The sequence below is a fragment of the Anguilla rostrata genome, chromosome 15 (genome assembly GCF_018555375.3).
Source record: "Anguilla rostrata isolate EN2019 chromosome 15, ASM1855537v3, whole genome shotgun sequence".
Taxonomy (NCBI): domain Eukaryota; kingdom Metazoa; phylum Chordata; class Actinopteri; order Anguilliformes; family Anguillidae; genus Anguilla; species Anguilla rostrata.
Window position 1 is genome coordinate 29,327,991 of NC_057947.1, and position 16,236 is coordinate 29,344,226.

General features: G+C 46.5%; 1 protein-coding gene across 1 annotated transcript; it reads left to right on the plus strand.

The window, feature by feature from the left end:
• efhc2 (EF-hand domain (C-terminal) containing 2) lies at positions 1–11,419 on the plus strand. Its single transcript, XM_064311017.1, has 15 exons — positions 1–170; positions 1,263–1,442; positions 1,844–1,994; positions 2,334–2,557; positions 3,025–3,276; positions 3,914–4,021; positions 4,173–4,311; positions 5,686–5,851; positions 6,514–6,656; positions 6,898–7,094; positions 8,379–8,512; positions 9,029–9,223; positions 9,755–9,847; positions 9,960–10,062; positions 11,235–11,419. Exons 1-15 carry the CDS (start codon positions 141–143, stop codon positions 11,328–11,330), a joined length of 2,211 nt encoding a protein of 736 aa, XP_064167087.1. The 5' UTR covers positions 1–140; the 3' UTR covers positions 11,331–11,419.
• The last annotated feature ends 4,817 nt before the right edge of the window (positions 11,420–16,236 follow it).

Consider the following 16,236-nt stretch of genomic DNA (forward strand, 5'->3'; position numbering starts at 1 on the left):
TATCTGAGCAACGAGAGCAAACAACGCACTCTCCATAGCAACTCCAAGACAGTGAGCTGCCCAGTCTGCTTTGGCAGTAGTCAAGTGTACTTTTCTCGGTGAAACTAGTCCTGCTTTATTCTGCCACCGTGGCGCTGCCTATGCTGCCGGGAAATTCGCCCAATAAAAACGTAAGTTACTATAAAATATTGGCATAAAATTCTAACACCAGAACTACACACTCTAAGCACTTCGCTACTACCTAACGTTTGCAAGAGAAATGCACCTGAGTTAACGTTAGCTACAAGCTAACATTCCTTTACCTGATACATTGCACTAGAACGTATGAGTCGTCCCACTTAGTAACTGCATAAATAGCCAATTGCCTTTAAATAACCAAGTTAGCTATATACTAAAGTGTTCTTTTCTTCATTCGTTGTCCGTTTTTTTCCAGGTAACAATATTTGTCAATGATCGGTTGTGTTAGGTAGAGTTAGAATGATAGCTAGCTAACAAGAATTGCTAACGGTAACAAATGAGCTCGCTTATTAGAAAGATCTAAATTAAGCCGGTGGTTCCCAACCTGGGTCCAGGGGGACCCTATCGTTTTCATTCCAACTAACCTACACTTGCAAACCCGGAATTTTAACAAGATGCTCATTTTTCTTAATTAGGTGCTTTTTATATTTAGAGGAATTATTTACCCTCTTATAACTATGCATGCCATAAAGAATTGAAGTCCTGTGTCCACATTATACTGATTGTTATATATTGGAAACAATTATATAAACAAAAGTAACAATTTTTTACCTGCTCAAATGAAAGTATGATCACATGGCCACTAAAATGAACCATTTTCTAGACAATGAATTCAAAGACAACTATGACAATGAACCAAGCCTGCATTGAATTCATACATTAGAGGGGAAAAATGATGAAAGAACTTAAACATGTGTTCAACAACCTAGGAGCCTAATGATTCATCTTAGTCATTTCTTTGATCAATTACATTTGTTTACCTTTCACAATAAGCACAGTGTGAACATGGGAGTTTCATTCTTCATGACATGCGCTGCTATTTCTGACATAATGTGACTTGAGAGGGTAAATAATCCCTCTAAACATTAAAAGAACCTGATCAAGAAAAATTGACAGCTTGTTAAAATTATGGGATAGCAATTGCGGTTGGAACCGAAACCAGCATACGCAGTGGTCCCCCAGGACCGAGGTTGGGAACCACTGATCTAAGCTAATGCGAACTCTTCCGACGTGTGTTCGTACAGCTGGGCAAAGAGAAGTTTCACAAATCCCAGCATTTCGACTATTCCCATGGAGTCCCGTTCTTGGTGGGAACCAACAAACCGGGCATTGGAGGAGAGCTGCTCCTCGGACAGAAGCCCCGCTCCCGACTATCGAGCGGAGGGGGTAGCGGTGCTCCGTCGTGGCTGGCATTTGACAAACAGGTCATTCAAACCGTCGTAGAAGTATTCACCAGTGAGCTACTTAGTTTAACGGATCTGTAGGACTGCCTTGCTAGTTAGTGGCAGCGATTTGAATGATAAAAAAATTAATAAACATTGTGAAGACCAGATGCTAGAACCTGATTACCTTTAAATCAGCTTATTTGTTTTGGCATATTGTAATGAGAATGATTCAATTTAGCAATATATCTGTTAATTAATTGCATTTTTTTCAGACATATGATTGATTCAATATTCATGAGAATTTGGTTTCGGTTGTATTTAGATCAGTCATTTTATGCATAATAATAATAATCTTTGCGTATTGTTAGGTACTTCTCTTGTCCTGTGAGTTCATTCAGGAGTCTGCATTCACTGCATTCGACACTTGCTTGTGTCCGTAGGTTCTCTGTTTTGATGCTCACTTTCAAGAGCCTGTGTGCCAGAAGAGAGAGGAGACTTACAGAGTGAGGAAGTGTAAGATTTACTTCTATCTGGAGGATGACACCATTCAGGTGGTGGAGCCAGAAGTGAGGAACAGTGGAATATCACAGGGTAATTATCTGAATTCACTCATAAAGGGAAAATTATATGGTAAAGGATTGAACTTTTTGACTGACGTATCCGATTCACATACTGTTGTTTGGTAAAACAAAAGTGCATCAGAGATAAAGTTTAAAAATGCAGTCTTAACAATGTGATTGTGGGTAATAATCCTTACGAAGTGATCTGCACTGCAGCAATGGAACGTAGATTCCTAAGTCCCAAATAATTTGTCGAGTTTAATTGTTTTTATTTTCCTTTGTGCACAAGCAGGTTTATGGTATAGAAATGGCCACTGTATAATTCTAGGGTAATTGATAATATGTGTTTCTGTTTGCGATGGCCACGCAGGAACCTTGATTCGACGTCAACGCATCGCTCTTCCGCCTCCAATGGAGGACCAGTACTACACCTCTCACCACTTCAACCTCAACCAGGAGGTGGTGCTGTTCTGCCGGACCTTCAAACTCACAAACTGCGACCCCTTCACCCTCAACTTCTTGCGGAAACAGGGGATGCGCATCAACCCCCCCGCCTCTACCCCAGAGGACCCCTACAGCAGTCTCCGCAAAGAGGTCAGAGGTTAACTGTGCGTTCCGAGCTGCGCAAGCAGCCAGCACAGCTATCCATGGAGCCGCTGTTCACTTTCCACAATATTCCACAAGTTCAACCATTTTGACTGGCGCATATTTTGGGAGAAACATGAGGCTTTTGGATGTTAAAACACTAAATGATCCTAAATTGGTGTTTGAAATGATAAGATGTGATATTGTGATTAGTAGAAAAATTGCATGTTGAGTATTTGTGTACTTTAATTACAAAATGACACTGGCTATGTAACCTTCTGGCGCTCCAGATGCTGCATATATATACATATATACTGTAGCTTGAGCAAGAATCATAGAAAACATTAGCTCAGTTATTTATCGATGAAACAGTAAGAAATTACACCTGTGTTTGAGATGTGTAAAGTATATTTTCTAGGTAAGAGAGGAAGTGAAATGATGCCCTGTTTAAAGCTGTTGTGGCTGTGTGCGTGCAGATGGAGGGAAGCATGAAGCCCCTGCGGCCGTATGAGAGGCAGGACACGCTGAAGCAGTTCCTGGACCACGACCGCAACGTGCTTCGCTTCTTCTGCTACTGGGACGACTCGGACACCACGTTCGGCGTCCCCCACGAGCTCACGCTGCACTACTTCCTGTCCGACGACACCATAGAGATCCGCGAGGTCTTCAGCCGCAACTCGGGCCGCGACGTCGTCCCCAAGTTCCTGAACCGCAGCAAGCTGCCCAAGGTGAGCCGGGAGCGCAGTTCTTATGTCAGCCCAGCAGGTGGTGCCAGAGACACAAAGGGGAATCTGTTGCTGTTACGTGGTAACCCTCCTTCTCTCTGTCTGCAGAAGGAGACAAATGCTCCTTTCTCAGAATATAGTCATTCCTTTCTGGCTCTGCCTACAGTGCAGTTCCCCTGGTAAAAACCTGGGGTGCTCTGTGGCCCCCTGGTGGAACTGTCTCAGCGTTGCAGGCCAAAAGTCGAGCGCCGCAGCGGAACTGCAGTCGCCAGTTCCTTCTCCTCTCTGTTTCAGCCCAGTGGGGTGGCACCAGCCTTCTCCTCCTTCCACCTGGGCAAGCTTTGGCTTCCCCCTCACAGAGCCCGTATCCAGGCCGACAGGGTCTTCCCCAAAGCACTCTTACCTTCCTCCCCACTTACCGCTGAGATATGATTCATCGTGAAAGACGGTCAGAACTCATGCAGTCTGTATCTTGTGTTGGTGGTGCCTGTGCACCCCCACCCCCAAAAGCTGCACCATCTTTTGCAAAATGTCATTGGACATGTTGAGATGGGACGCCTCCTGTCTGTGGAACGGATGCATTCCTCGCTAAAGAAATCATGGTGTTACTCTCTGCCTTTCTCTCTCGCTCGATGGACAGGACGCCCCCCTGCCCACCCGCCAGCCTGGAGAAGTGACCGACCGCACGGTACTCAACGTGTTTGGGCCCACAGGGAACAAGGGTCGCTACCTTCTGGATAATCTCAAAGTAGGTGAAGCTTGGGGGAGAAATTCCAGGGAAGAAATACATTATAAATATACAGTACTGTGCAAATGTCAGAGTCCAGAATTACACAAAAACCTTCACAACTATGTACACTACCAAATCATTCAGTCTGTTTATCCTTTTCCTATTCCAGGTTGGCACAACCAGTGAGGAGTTCTACAAGGACTGCGATCTGACCCTGGGAGCGGTGATCAACGTTTGGGGTAGAAACGTGGTGCTCTGCGACTGCGACAACTTCACCAAGGAGTACTTCCGCTCCAAGTACGGCATCGGTGAGTCGCTGCGCTTTGGTCACGCTGCGATTTTGAGCAGAGGAGATCCCCCGGGGGGCGACATAGCTCAAGAGGTAAGAGCGGTTGTCTGGCAGTCGGAGGGTTGCCGGTTCGATCCCCGCACTGGTCGTGTCGAAGTGTCCCTGAGCAAGACACCTAACCCCTAACTGCTCTGGTGGATGAGAGGCATCAATTGTAAAGCGCTTTGGATAAAAGCGCTATATAAATGCAATCCATTTACCATCGTACCGATTATTCAGGTCACAGAAGGCTTCATCCATCACAGAGCAGGAATGGCATGAATGGGAAACGGCTAATTACTCATCTGCTGCACAGCTTCCTCAACTTCAGCTGTGGAATTTGATTGACAATACAGTGACAGGAGCCCACTCCTGTGTCATCTTCTTGTACTACTCATACGTGGTCACTAGAGGGCAGAAGGGAGAAACATTTGAAGAGCTTTTAACCATTTACAATCCTTATATCCACTGTGTGTATGCTTTTTGGATGCTTTCTTAAAAAGAAATAATATTCTTGCCAGTGATTACATTTCTAGATAATAATAATAATCATTATTCCTTACATTTATATAGGGCTTTTCTCAAAACTCAAAACACTGCTATCTGCTACGGCTGTGTCTGTCTCACTCAAATTGGCCATTCCGCACAGGGAGAAAAAAGGGGTTAAAAAAAGCATCTGGCGTGCTAGTAGAATTATCATTTGAAATGTAGAAGCAGTGACTCTATACCGTTTTTTTTTTATCAGCCACGGCTAGCCTATTTGCGCAAACAGAAAACAGATTTATGGATATGTGCAGAAGACATAAAACAACCCCTTCCAACTCTTTGGCTCACGGTCACAGGAACTCAAAGAGCGAGTTCAGTGTTTTGTTTTTCGGGGGTTTACCCCCGGATCCCCCGAGGGCGGTGAGTATTCACCAAGGGTGCAGCCAAAAACACGCCGAGCCGCCGCTTCCCCGTTGGCCGCGCGCTCGCTGCGGCATGAAGCGTTTCTGGGGAAGCTCCGCGGGCCGTCGAGGCGCGACCGCGTTACACGCCTGAGAGAGACGCGTCGGTGTCAGAGCACGAGAAACGAGAGGTGGCCTCTCCGCCTCTTTGTCTTCAAACGCCGGGACGTGCGCGCCCCTAGCCAACAGGAAGTGATGCAATATGAACCCCTGCACATCACACCGTGTTCTGCCAACGGAAGGCTTCATCGGACCGGTCACAAACATCTCAAAATGGCGCCGCTTTCGTCATGCCACCGCGATGGTGGGACGCGGCTCTCAGACGTGAGGGCAGGTTGTTACTGTTCCGCTACATCGGCCTCTTTCTCTCTCTCACTCTCTCACTCTCTCTCTCACTTTGATCTCAGAGGACTTCACGCCGGTGGACTACAGGCCCGGCCCGGCCCCCAGAATCCCCAGGGAGGTGCCGCCCTACAACGGCTTCGGGTCCGAGGAGGACTCCCTGTGCTCCTGCAAGGGCCTGGTGCTCAAGGCCCCGAGGAAGGACTTCCGGAAGCTGATGGAAAAAGACAGGTGGGTGCGGGCCAGGTGGCGTGTGTGTGTGTGTGTGTGTGTGTATGAATGCCACCACAGCCATCTCAGAGTCAGCTTTTATTTCCTAGAGCTTCTAACAGCGGGCAACTTTTCTGCACGCATTTTCGCCGCATCTGCGTTTGTTTTTCATTTTTTTGTTTGATCTGCGGATTGGGGCTCACTTCTGAAGATCCCATTAGCTTTATCGAGGCCAGCGCCTTGATCGCTGTCTTTGAATCCCATGTGCAAGCGGTCACCGGGCTTCACTCTATCTTCAAAGAAAAATGACATTTTGCGTGGCAGTTTTGTGTGAAAAGGCCGTAGTTTTAACCGCGTTATGAGAGCAGGTAGCCTGGAAGGGTCTGTGTGTCCGTCTGTGCGCCTGTCTGTGTGTCCGTCTGTGTGTCCGTCTGTGCGCTTGTCTGTGCGTCTGTCTGTGTGTCCGTCTGTGCGCCTGTCTGTGCGTCTGTCTGTGTGTTCGTCTGTGTGTCCGTCTGTGCATTCGTCTGTGTGTCTGTCTGTTTGTCCGTCTGTGTGTCTGTCTGTTTGTCCATCTGTGTCTCAGTCTGTGTGTCCGTCTGTGTGTCCGTCTGTTTGTCCGTCTGTGTGTCTGTCTGTTTGTCCGTCTGTGTGTCTGTCTGCTGAAGTGCACCCTCTCTCAGACAGGGGCTGGTGAGCAACGTGCTGCGGTTTGTGGGCAGGATGGTGTCCGACGTCCCGACAGACACAGAGAGGATGTTCATCGTCTCCTACTTCCTTAGCGATGACACCATCTCCGTGTACGAGCGCACCAAGAGGAACCTGGGTAATGAAGTACCTTGTAATTGCTTTGGCACATGCGGCAGCGTTTAATGTTAAACCTGTTACAACTTAAAATCTGTGTAAAGTCCTTGTGAACTGTCAGTCCAGCAAATATGTTCCAAATGAAGACCCTTAGATTCAGTTTATAAAATGTTTTGCAACGCTGCAGGATAATGTGCCTGAAGAATGGCCTGGCATGAGTTGGTGTGGGTTGGCAGGTGAGGGTTTTGCTCTGTGTGCTGCAGGTGTGATGGGAGGTAAATTCCTGGAGAGGGGGAGGGTGAAGAAGCCGGGACAGGAGCTGTTTAAGTCTGAGATGTCAGAGTACTTCAACGCCCAGGACCTGTACCTGGGAGCCAGACTCTGCATGAACTCACAGGAGTTCCAGCTGGTGGATGCAGACGAGTTCACCATCAGCTACATGGAGCAAAACGCAGAGGAGGTGCTCGGCTTCCCCCTCCCTTGTCCTCCCCTCCTCTCCTCTCTTCTCCTCTTCTCTCCTCTCCTCTATTCTCCTCTTCTTTCCTCTCATCTCCTCTTCTCTCTTCTCCTCTCCTCCTTCCTCCTCTCCTCTCTTCTCCTCTTCCTTTCTCTCCTCTCTGTTCCTCTCCCCTCCTCTCCTCTCCTCTTCTCTCCCAGTCATTATTTCTCTCCAGTCTGCTTGTCTTCACTCAGAAACAAAGGAGCAGGGATCCCATATTTGTAACACGGGTCAACAAATGGATGAGTCATTGTTCTTATCTTCTAGTGCAGGGGTGCTCCAGTCTTATCCAAAAAGAGCCGGTGTGGGTGCAGGTTTTTGTTTTAGCCCAGCAATAACACACCTTTATGGAGGACCATGATTAGTTCAATCAGGTGTTGTAATGTTGGGCTGAAACCAAAACCTGCACCCACGTCGGCCCTTTCATGATAAGACTGGACACCCTCAAGCTGACGATTCCGGGGAGTATTTCTGAACTCTGCTCTGTTGAGCAGTAGATCATTTTGATTTTGAAAGGTCTCGTTAATTTCCATTTTCCTAATTTAGCACAGTGCGATGCAGGCTCGGTCTGTTCAAGTCGATACATATCTGCTGCTGTGCGTTCTATGGCTGTTGCTCGGTCATACATTTGAACTTACACTGAGACTTTTATAACCTTGGTGGTAAGTGCATGTTACTCTGTCATGTTGAAAAACAAAAAAAGAAATAACAACTGTTGGGTCCTGGCCAACAATGCCCATTGTGAAAAGTCAAGACATGTAGTAATGCAGCAGGGAAAGCTTTATTTACCTGTGCATGTGGGAGATAAGTCTCACACGAGGAGCAGCACATTCCTATAGAGTGAAACAGAGAGACAGGCTTCTTCATTATCCTCGGTGGCTCAGCAGTACCGTCACTCCCTTCAGATACCACAGTAGTGCGGTCAAGGCAGCACTGGCCAGTCAGAAAACAGATAATAAAGCGCTAATTGAGCGACTGTCCTTGAATACGCCATTTTGTATGTCCACGGTTCCTGCGCTTTTCCCGCTGACTTCTGTAGGGTTTATAAAATTAATAACAGGCCTTTCTGTAAAATGTATGCTTCTAAATGAGTTTTTGTACCTGTGCATATGCATTCGTATGTGTAAAAGTATAACTGTAAAACGTTAAAAAAAACATATAAGGAATACAACATGCAAATGTCTTTATTATGAAATGTATGGAAGAAATATCATCACCGTGCTTAAAATGACATGTTTTGTCTAGTTCCCCATGGCCAACCTTGGGACCATTCTGAGCAAGCTGAAGTCCCTCAGCGAGGACCAGCGGAAGGAGATCAAGCAGTTCCTGGTCATGAGCGACCCCGGGAACACTGGGGTCGCCCAGTACGAGCCTTTCAGGTGAGGACTCGTTAGGCACTGTCACAGGTATATTATAATACAGTCAGTAGAATTCCTCAGGGCCAAATCTGTCTGTATGTTAGTGACGAGCATGGAGAACAGCCCCAAGGGCTCTTCTGTGAGAGACCATAATTGGGTATCATAACTGATCGTCATTTAATATGTGCAGCTAATTGGGGACTGAAATGAATATGGCCTTTTCTGAAACTATCCGTAGTTATTGGAAAAAGAATCTGTAGAAACCATCGCAAGTGTTACCGGAGTGTGCTAAGCACAGACAGTTAGTATATCGTAACATGGCTGATTTGCAGATACTCGGTACACCCAGTTTCAGGATCCTATGAGATGTAAATTGGTAATTGTGCGGTAAACGATCCTATGAGATGTAAATTGGTAATTGTACGGTAAACGATCCTATGAGATGTAAATTGGTAATTGTACGGTAAACCGTGGGTCATTTGTCAGAGCAGAGCTGTCGAGCCGGTGAATGTGTGAGAGATGATCTTATCACCGCAGGAGGCTGCTGGCAGGGGCGGGCTGCCAACTGTCAGATCATGAGGTCATGACTCTGGGGCGGAGCTACGCGGTCCGGGAGCAGAGGGAGCTGGGCTTGGGCCTGATGCTGTCGCTGGCGCAGGAGCGCCTGAAGAAGAGCCACTTCGAGAGCTTCTCCGAAATGAGCAACGCCTTCGTCTACGAGGACCGGGACAGGTACCGGCACGTCCACCCCCCGCCCCATCCCCATCTCCGTCCCAGGCAGGGGAGAGAGAGACCTCCTGCTGGGGTCTGCAAGCCATCAGCCCCCCGAGAGAGAGGAGCTGCGATTAGTTCCAGCGGATTCAAGTGTAACATTGGAAACAGATGGTCCCGCAAAGACAGGGTGGCACGTTGCAGACGGGTGAAAATAGATGGCTCGGGGCACCGAAGGGTTAATCCGCGCGTCTTGCTCATGCGGACGGACGGAAAGGCCTGTTATTTTCATATTTTTTCTAGCTTGTCTTCTCCTGGTAATAAAGACGTAATGTCAAGACTGGCTCCAGTGGGCCTGCAGGATCCTGAGAAAACAACGGGCCACCTCCCATGTAGAACAGACGTGTGTGTCTCGCAGAGATGCTTCTGAGCCTCTTAATTGATGACTCTGTGGGTGACGCTGATGACTTGGTTTTGCTTCGCCTGTAGCTAAGCTGTAAGTGATATCGGCTCTCTTGGATCTCTAATGCCTGCCCTCCCATGGTGCTGTAGGACTGGGCGCTTGGCCACCATGGAGGCCAGAACTATCTGCAAAGCCTTCAAGATCCCCCTGGCAGACAACCTGCTGATGGCCCTCTTTGAAAAGTGAGAGAAAACGAGAGTATTACTTTCTTTTCTTTGTTGTCTTTCTTATGCCTCAATTTCATTTTATTTTCCTATATGAATCTTTCTTTTTATTGCTCACTCTTCTGTCCAGGTTCGAGAATGAGGCAGAGGAACTGGACTACAACTCCTTCCTGTCTAAGATCAACTGGAGGGAGAACCCGTTGCCCCCACTTCTCCCGGATGATGTCATGAAGGTGAGTGACAGCTGTCAGCGCCCTTCGTCAGACTCACTTCCTCTGGATCTCCTGCAGCTGCTTGCTTCGTTCGCAGTGAAACTACAGAGGAGTTTTTTTTTAAACCATTGTGGGTCATGGTTACAGCAGAATTAGTGTCCTGGATGTCCAGTGGCACTGGGCCTGGCCAAGCCTGTTGTTCCAGATAAAGGTCTCATTTTGGGCTGGGCCCTGAGAAACCCCTTTCAGGAGCACTGCTTCTAGATGTGTTTATTTTCTTATGCAGAAGTCAGTCAGCGTGCTCCACCACATGAGACTCTAAGCAGAAACATCTGCCCAGGACACACGCGGCAGGATGTGAGAAGAGCGAGGAATTTCTGGGGCAGTTCCAGCTCTCTCCAACAGATGGAGAGTCTGTTTGTTGGCTGCAGAGTGCTTTGTAGAGAAACTGTTGATCGGTTGACTTTCATAGGGTAATAATAGCTGAGGCAAGTCCGCCACACTCATATAAGTCCCCACATGTGCACACACACACACACACACACAAACACACAGGCACACACACACACACACACACACACACACACACAGAATGAGGCGCAGTCGGCTTAGCAGGTGACTCTTGTTGGGAGATGTGCACTGTGGTCCTCACAGTCTATGGTCTTCTCTAATTTGTCTGAGTCTTCTCACCTGTGGCTGGTATTTAGTCTCTTATATTACGGTAGCACAGGGTCAGCCCAGACCTCTCAGCCAGTTAAAGGGGGTGCTGCTCCGCTCACGCGCGGGAGCTCAGCGGCTGATCCTGAAGAGCGAAGAACGAACAGCCTGAGTGGCGTCCATCTGGCTGTCTGTCTGTCAAACCCAGCTCTTTACTGTACACGCCACTGATGGCCGAAAGGCCACCTGACCCTCTCAGAAGAGCCTTTCTGTCTGAGGGCATCTCTGTGCCAGCTTGACAGTCCTACTTCCCGCTACCTTCGCTACCGTGTTCCTCCCACATTTCCAACTGCGCTCACTGAGGCCCTCTCCTCACGCTGGGGCGGCCATTTCAAATGAGCTTAAAGGTCCAGGCGTTAATATTGGCCAGCTGCGGCTCGCCCGGGGTTCAGGAACGAGTGCGGTGGGTTTGTCGGCCATTTGGGGCCCCCTGTGTCCGTGTCATCATTCCCCTTTCATCATCCTTCATCCCTCAGTTCGATGTGGACCGGACTGGAGAAGCGGTTGGCCCGGCGTCGAGGAGCATCACCTACTCCGCCTTGCTGGAGGACGCCTTTGGCAAGCAGGAATGAAGACGGCAGATGTCCTTCCGCAAGCATCCCATTTTGTCCTTGAGCCGTGTGTTTTTCCAATTTTAAAGGCAGAGGATTCATTTCACCAATAGTGTGTTATCGAGTGTTCTTCTGTCCCTCGCATAAATCCGTTTCATATCCATGTGAGGTAGTACTATGCTAATTGATCAAAAGTTGTACACATGAGAAGCACACACACACACACACTCACACACACGCACACACAAACACACACACACGTACACACAGTAACTTGGAGCAGAAAGTGCTGTAATCTCGCTGTTCTTGAAGCAACAGTAGGGTCACGCTACGCTTCGTGTTAGCTTCAGTTTATTTATTTTGTAGAAGCTCTGAGTAGATGCAACGTGTTTCTGTTTGCTTGTTTACGGGAACAATCTGTCAAGGCCCACAGTTCCCGTCATTTTCGCCCTAAACCGGACACAATCCAATATCTGATGTCACACCTAATTCTATTGTCAAATGGCTAAGGTGGTGCAGCGTGTAAAAATAAGTCCCCGCACCGCATGGTGTAATCAGAGCCACCGCCACCCCCCCCATCAGTAATCAAGCCCTGATTCCTCACCAGCACAGAAAGAGCACATTACATCATACGGGCATTATCATCTTCATTCTTAGCCTTCACACTTACTAAAATATTAGCCTCCCGAGCCTCCCGCCCCTGGTCCGCGGCTCAGGGAGTGACGTCCGTGGAGCCGGGTAGCATTTCGGGCCTTTTATGCCCCTCCTGGAGAGGCGGGGGGGGGGATTGTTGAAGACCCAGTGGGCCTGACTGTCCCGCTACTGCTGCCACCCGAATGTGCTGCCGTTACCAGGCTTTTCCAGCCAATATATCCATAACAGATCAGATCACCACACGGGCCCGGCCTGTTTACATTTACCTACGGCTATAATATCCTGCAAATCATATCCATCAGTTTCACATATTTTTCCCCATCTCTGCTCAGGCTGTGGGAAACTTTACCTTTTAAATGGTTTCTAATAGTCTGGTTCTTGTTTAATTGTTGTTCAGTTGGGTCCTGGGACGTAATAAAAGCTGATACGCAGGGAGAGGTGGTAAAAGTCTGAGCGCTTTAAAGATCTGCGGTGAAATGATCCCAGTGGTGTTGGAAGTACGAACCATGGCTGGCAAAAAAAAAACTTTTTTTTTTTTTTTGCGTAAATATTCGTTATATTTAATTCCGACGCCCGCCTTTGTTCCTGAAGATGCTATCACAGGGAACAGCATTCAGTATTTCTCTGTGTTTTATGGGCTGAAGATTTGGTTTTCCAGCTTGGCCACCAGATAACGCACTGACTTGATATCTCAATCGTGAGCGTTGAGAGAACATTTTGCACATGAATTTGCATCAAAGGGGTTTTTTTACTTTCCTTTGGCCACGACTGACAGCTCCAGGCAATCCAGTGTTTTCCCCCTCCCCATTATTTTAATGTTTGTCTCAATAAATATTTCTATCTGCTGAAATCCGACCTGAAATGACTACGCCTCACAGTAGATTTCCAGCACGCACTGCCAAGCGCAGCTACTGAACCCGAGGGTGGGGGTGGGGGTGGGGGGGGGAGAGACTTCTGCCTGTTCAAAGAGAAACGCGATCTTCAGATAAACCGCTGCCTAGTTTATCACAGATTATTATGGTGGAATTATTTCACAGGTGCAACGTGTTTCACTTGCGTGGATGTACTTTGTAATCGGGCATGGAAAAACATTGCCGTTACCTTCAGACCAAAGGTGCATTTCTAGTGTGCAACTATGGTAAAGCAAATCTGTTATCAGCGTGAAGTGAAAAAATACATATTTTATCGCTGCTGGCAATTGAAAATTTATTTTTGTCATATATGTCTATGCATTACAAAATCTGGAAGAACACGTCTGGTGGAATTTTGCATTCATTTGATTGAATTTGACATTGTGAACAAATGAATGAAGCTGGTCTTGTTTATTTTCTCTTTCACGCTGCCTGAAGAAAGATTGAGCACAAGGGCAGTGTCCATCATTCAAATGCTTTGCTTTATGAGGTCAGACCCATGCATGCAGAAGCAGTTCATTTCCACACGGTTTTCCCACAATTCCCTTCTCACAGCCACCAAGGAATGTCTGTTTACTCAGGAGATTATCAGTTTCAATTTCTCTCCCATTTCAGGCATCGCTGTTTGAATATTACCCTCCGTTTCCCACTGTGAAAACAGCCGAAGCATTTGTTCCCAAAAAAAAAAAGAAAATTCAAAATTCTCTGCTGAGACCTCGCAGCCTAAAACCTGGTACAGTAATCAATGTGCTGTTGTTTTTGGCAAGGTGCAGGCGAGACGTAATTTTAGGTGGTAAAATAAAGAGTTATTCTATACCGGCTGTAAATTGGAACAATTGGACTATTTTCATAGAGATTCTAGTTCCCAACGGAGCTCAGTCTGGAACAAGGTGAGACTTTTTTTGGGGGGGGAGGGGGTGGGCTTTCCATCAGATATTAATCCTATAAAATTATGAGCTCCTTTCTCTTATTTTGTGTAGCTGGAAATAGGGCTTGAAATCAGTCTTGCATATGTGGCTGTGACCCTTCAGACCTAATGCAGTGGGCCTGCTCCTTAACTGTACCATGTGATCCAGCTTCTCACGCCCTGAAGCATTCCTGCCTTACTGAACCTGGCTGGTAAGAAAAAAACCCAGAAACAATTGCCATCATAGTCAATGGAAAAATAGATTATTGATATGACAAAGGGATGTAGATTTGTGTAAGCCTTCGGTGGATTATTATTGTGTCAACAAGGTTCCTGTCCAATCCTGAGCCTGTTGTAGGAGCAGCAGTTCTGCTGGTGCATAATGCTGTTCTCCTTAATGATGAGCAGCAGTTCTGATGGTGCCTGATGCTGTTCTCCTTAATGATGACCAGCAGTTTTGCCAATGCCTGATGCTGTTCTCCTTATAGATGAACAGCAGTTCTGCCAGTGCCTGATGCTGTTCTCCTTATAGATGAACAGCAGTTCTGACGGTGCCCAATGCTGTCCTCCTTAATGATGAGCATCAGTTCTGACGGAGCCTGATGCTGTTCTCCTTATAGACGAACAGCAGTTCTGCCAGTGCCCAATGCTGTTCTCCTTAATGATGAGCAGGAGTTCTGACGGTGCCCAACGCTGTTCTCCTTAATGATGAGCAGCAGTTCTGACGGTGCCCAACGCTGTTCTCCTTAATGATGAGCAGGATCATGTCACTGTCAATTTGTTCATCTTTGCTTTGGACCTATGTATAATGCACTGTTTCCCTCATGTAATGTATGAGGTCTAAGGTGCGGTTAAGAGGTCGAAGTTATCGCGTAAAACCTCTCTTGCCGATTTGTCCGTAAAGGGTGTGCCGTCACTGGCAGATGGCATCGAACGCCACGGAACATGACAGAACACGGGACGGCGTATTCTTAACAGAATTTATAAATCTCGACCATTCTAAATGGAAACAAAGGTCTGGCTGCAGGCACTCATCCAGAGAGCACTGAACCTTCGAATTTGAAGTTTTCCCCTCAGCTGTCGCTGGCAGTAAATCCCTGCTGTCTGAAGGTGGGGAGGGGACGAGAGGTCAGGATCCTCAGGGGTCAGACCGGGTCTCGCAGGTAATTGTGCTGAGTGAACTGCTGACCCCCTAAGCCTCACTTAGTTTGACCGGCCCTGTCCTTCATTTCCCCGGAGATTTTAAACATTTTTTTGCCAGCATGACTACATAATAAATTATAATTTGAGCTTTATAAAACATATGCACCGAATGCTTTGTTGGCATACTAGTTTGTACTGTGGAGATATGATTTAATTAGCTTCTTTTTTTTTTTTTTTTTGTTCCTCTGTACTGAAATTTTTTCTGTATCTGCATGGCTGCTGTTGAAAGAATTTCTACCTGCTTAAGTCCACCTGGCTTCTAAAGGCTGAGGAATCTGATGATCTGATAACTTCATACCTTGTATTCTCTCTAGGATGAAATCTACACTTCAATTAGAAGATTACACACTTGTGGCCAGCGCCAGTGTTTGTAGCAATCTAACATTGACTTTTTTTTGGTCACACTAAGTTATAATGAATGGCATGTTCAGATCTATGGTCATGACTCATTGAAAATGACTAATTAATTTCCTACTGGCTGCAGCTGCTTTTGAGGGTGTGCATGTCTCTCCTTTAAAAATAAACAATGCACCATTCCTTTGTGAAAATCAATAACTCCTCACTTTTTAAAGTTTTTCTCTATGTAAAATTAATTTGTAATTTCTTCCCACTGAATATTAAAGATTCAACTATGAGAAAACAATCACCAGTCATTTTGTGCAAACAAAAGCACAGAACCTCTGTTTGATGATCATTAGTTTTTGAATGTGCAAATTGCACATAACTTGCTACTTGTCATTGTTATTTTTAATGGATGAGCTTTTCTCAAACTATGAGAGTGTTATAACAGGGAGTTAAGTATACTCCCTCATACTTCATAAAAAATAAAAACATGGAAGTTAAACCATTAAAGAAACACATTTCATGTGAGATATCTTTCTAAAAATGCCAATTATCCTACAGACTTACACTGTTCTAGCAATTTGCAATAAGACTGGAGGGCCATTTATTTTTTAAATGAACTCATTTCGTTAACAGTTTTACAACCCTCACATTGTAAAAAGGGTTAGACTTTTGGCTCATGTATGCCAGATTTCACCTATTTTTTTTTTTTTTTTTTGGGTGTGTGTGTCTCTACACGTTTGCTTCTGTCGGACAGTCTGTGTGAATGCGTGTTCCTCCTCTCGGGGATACAGGGCTTAGTGTGTCACGTTCCACATCTGACACTGATCCTCAAACGCACAGCTCTTTATCTAGTTATTCCTCAGGAAGGGGAAAAAAAAAACGTCAGGAGGGAGGGGCGAGAGAGGAG

What these genes read in the sequence shown, in the direction of transcription:
- efhc2 (XM_064311017.1), top strand. Translation starts at nt 141, where the DNA reads ATGCTGCCGGGAAATTCGCCCAATAAAAAC. An exon ending in ACCGCAGCAAGCTGCCCAAG is followed by an intron (nt 3,277 to 3,913) that starts GTGAGCCGGGAG and finishes CTCGATGGACAG; the next exon opens with GACGCCCCCCTGCCCACCCG. An exon ending in GTCTACGAGGACCGGGACAG is followed by an intron (nt 9,224 to 9,754) that starts GTACCGGCACGT and finishes ATGGTGCTGTAG; the next exon opens with GACTGGGCGCTTGGCCACCA.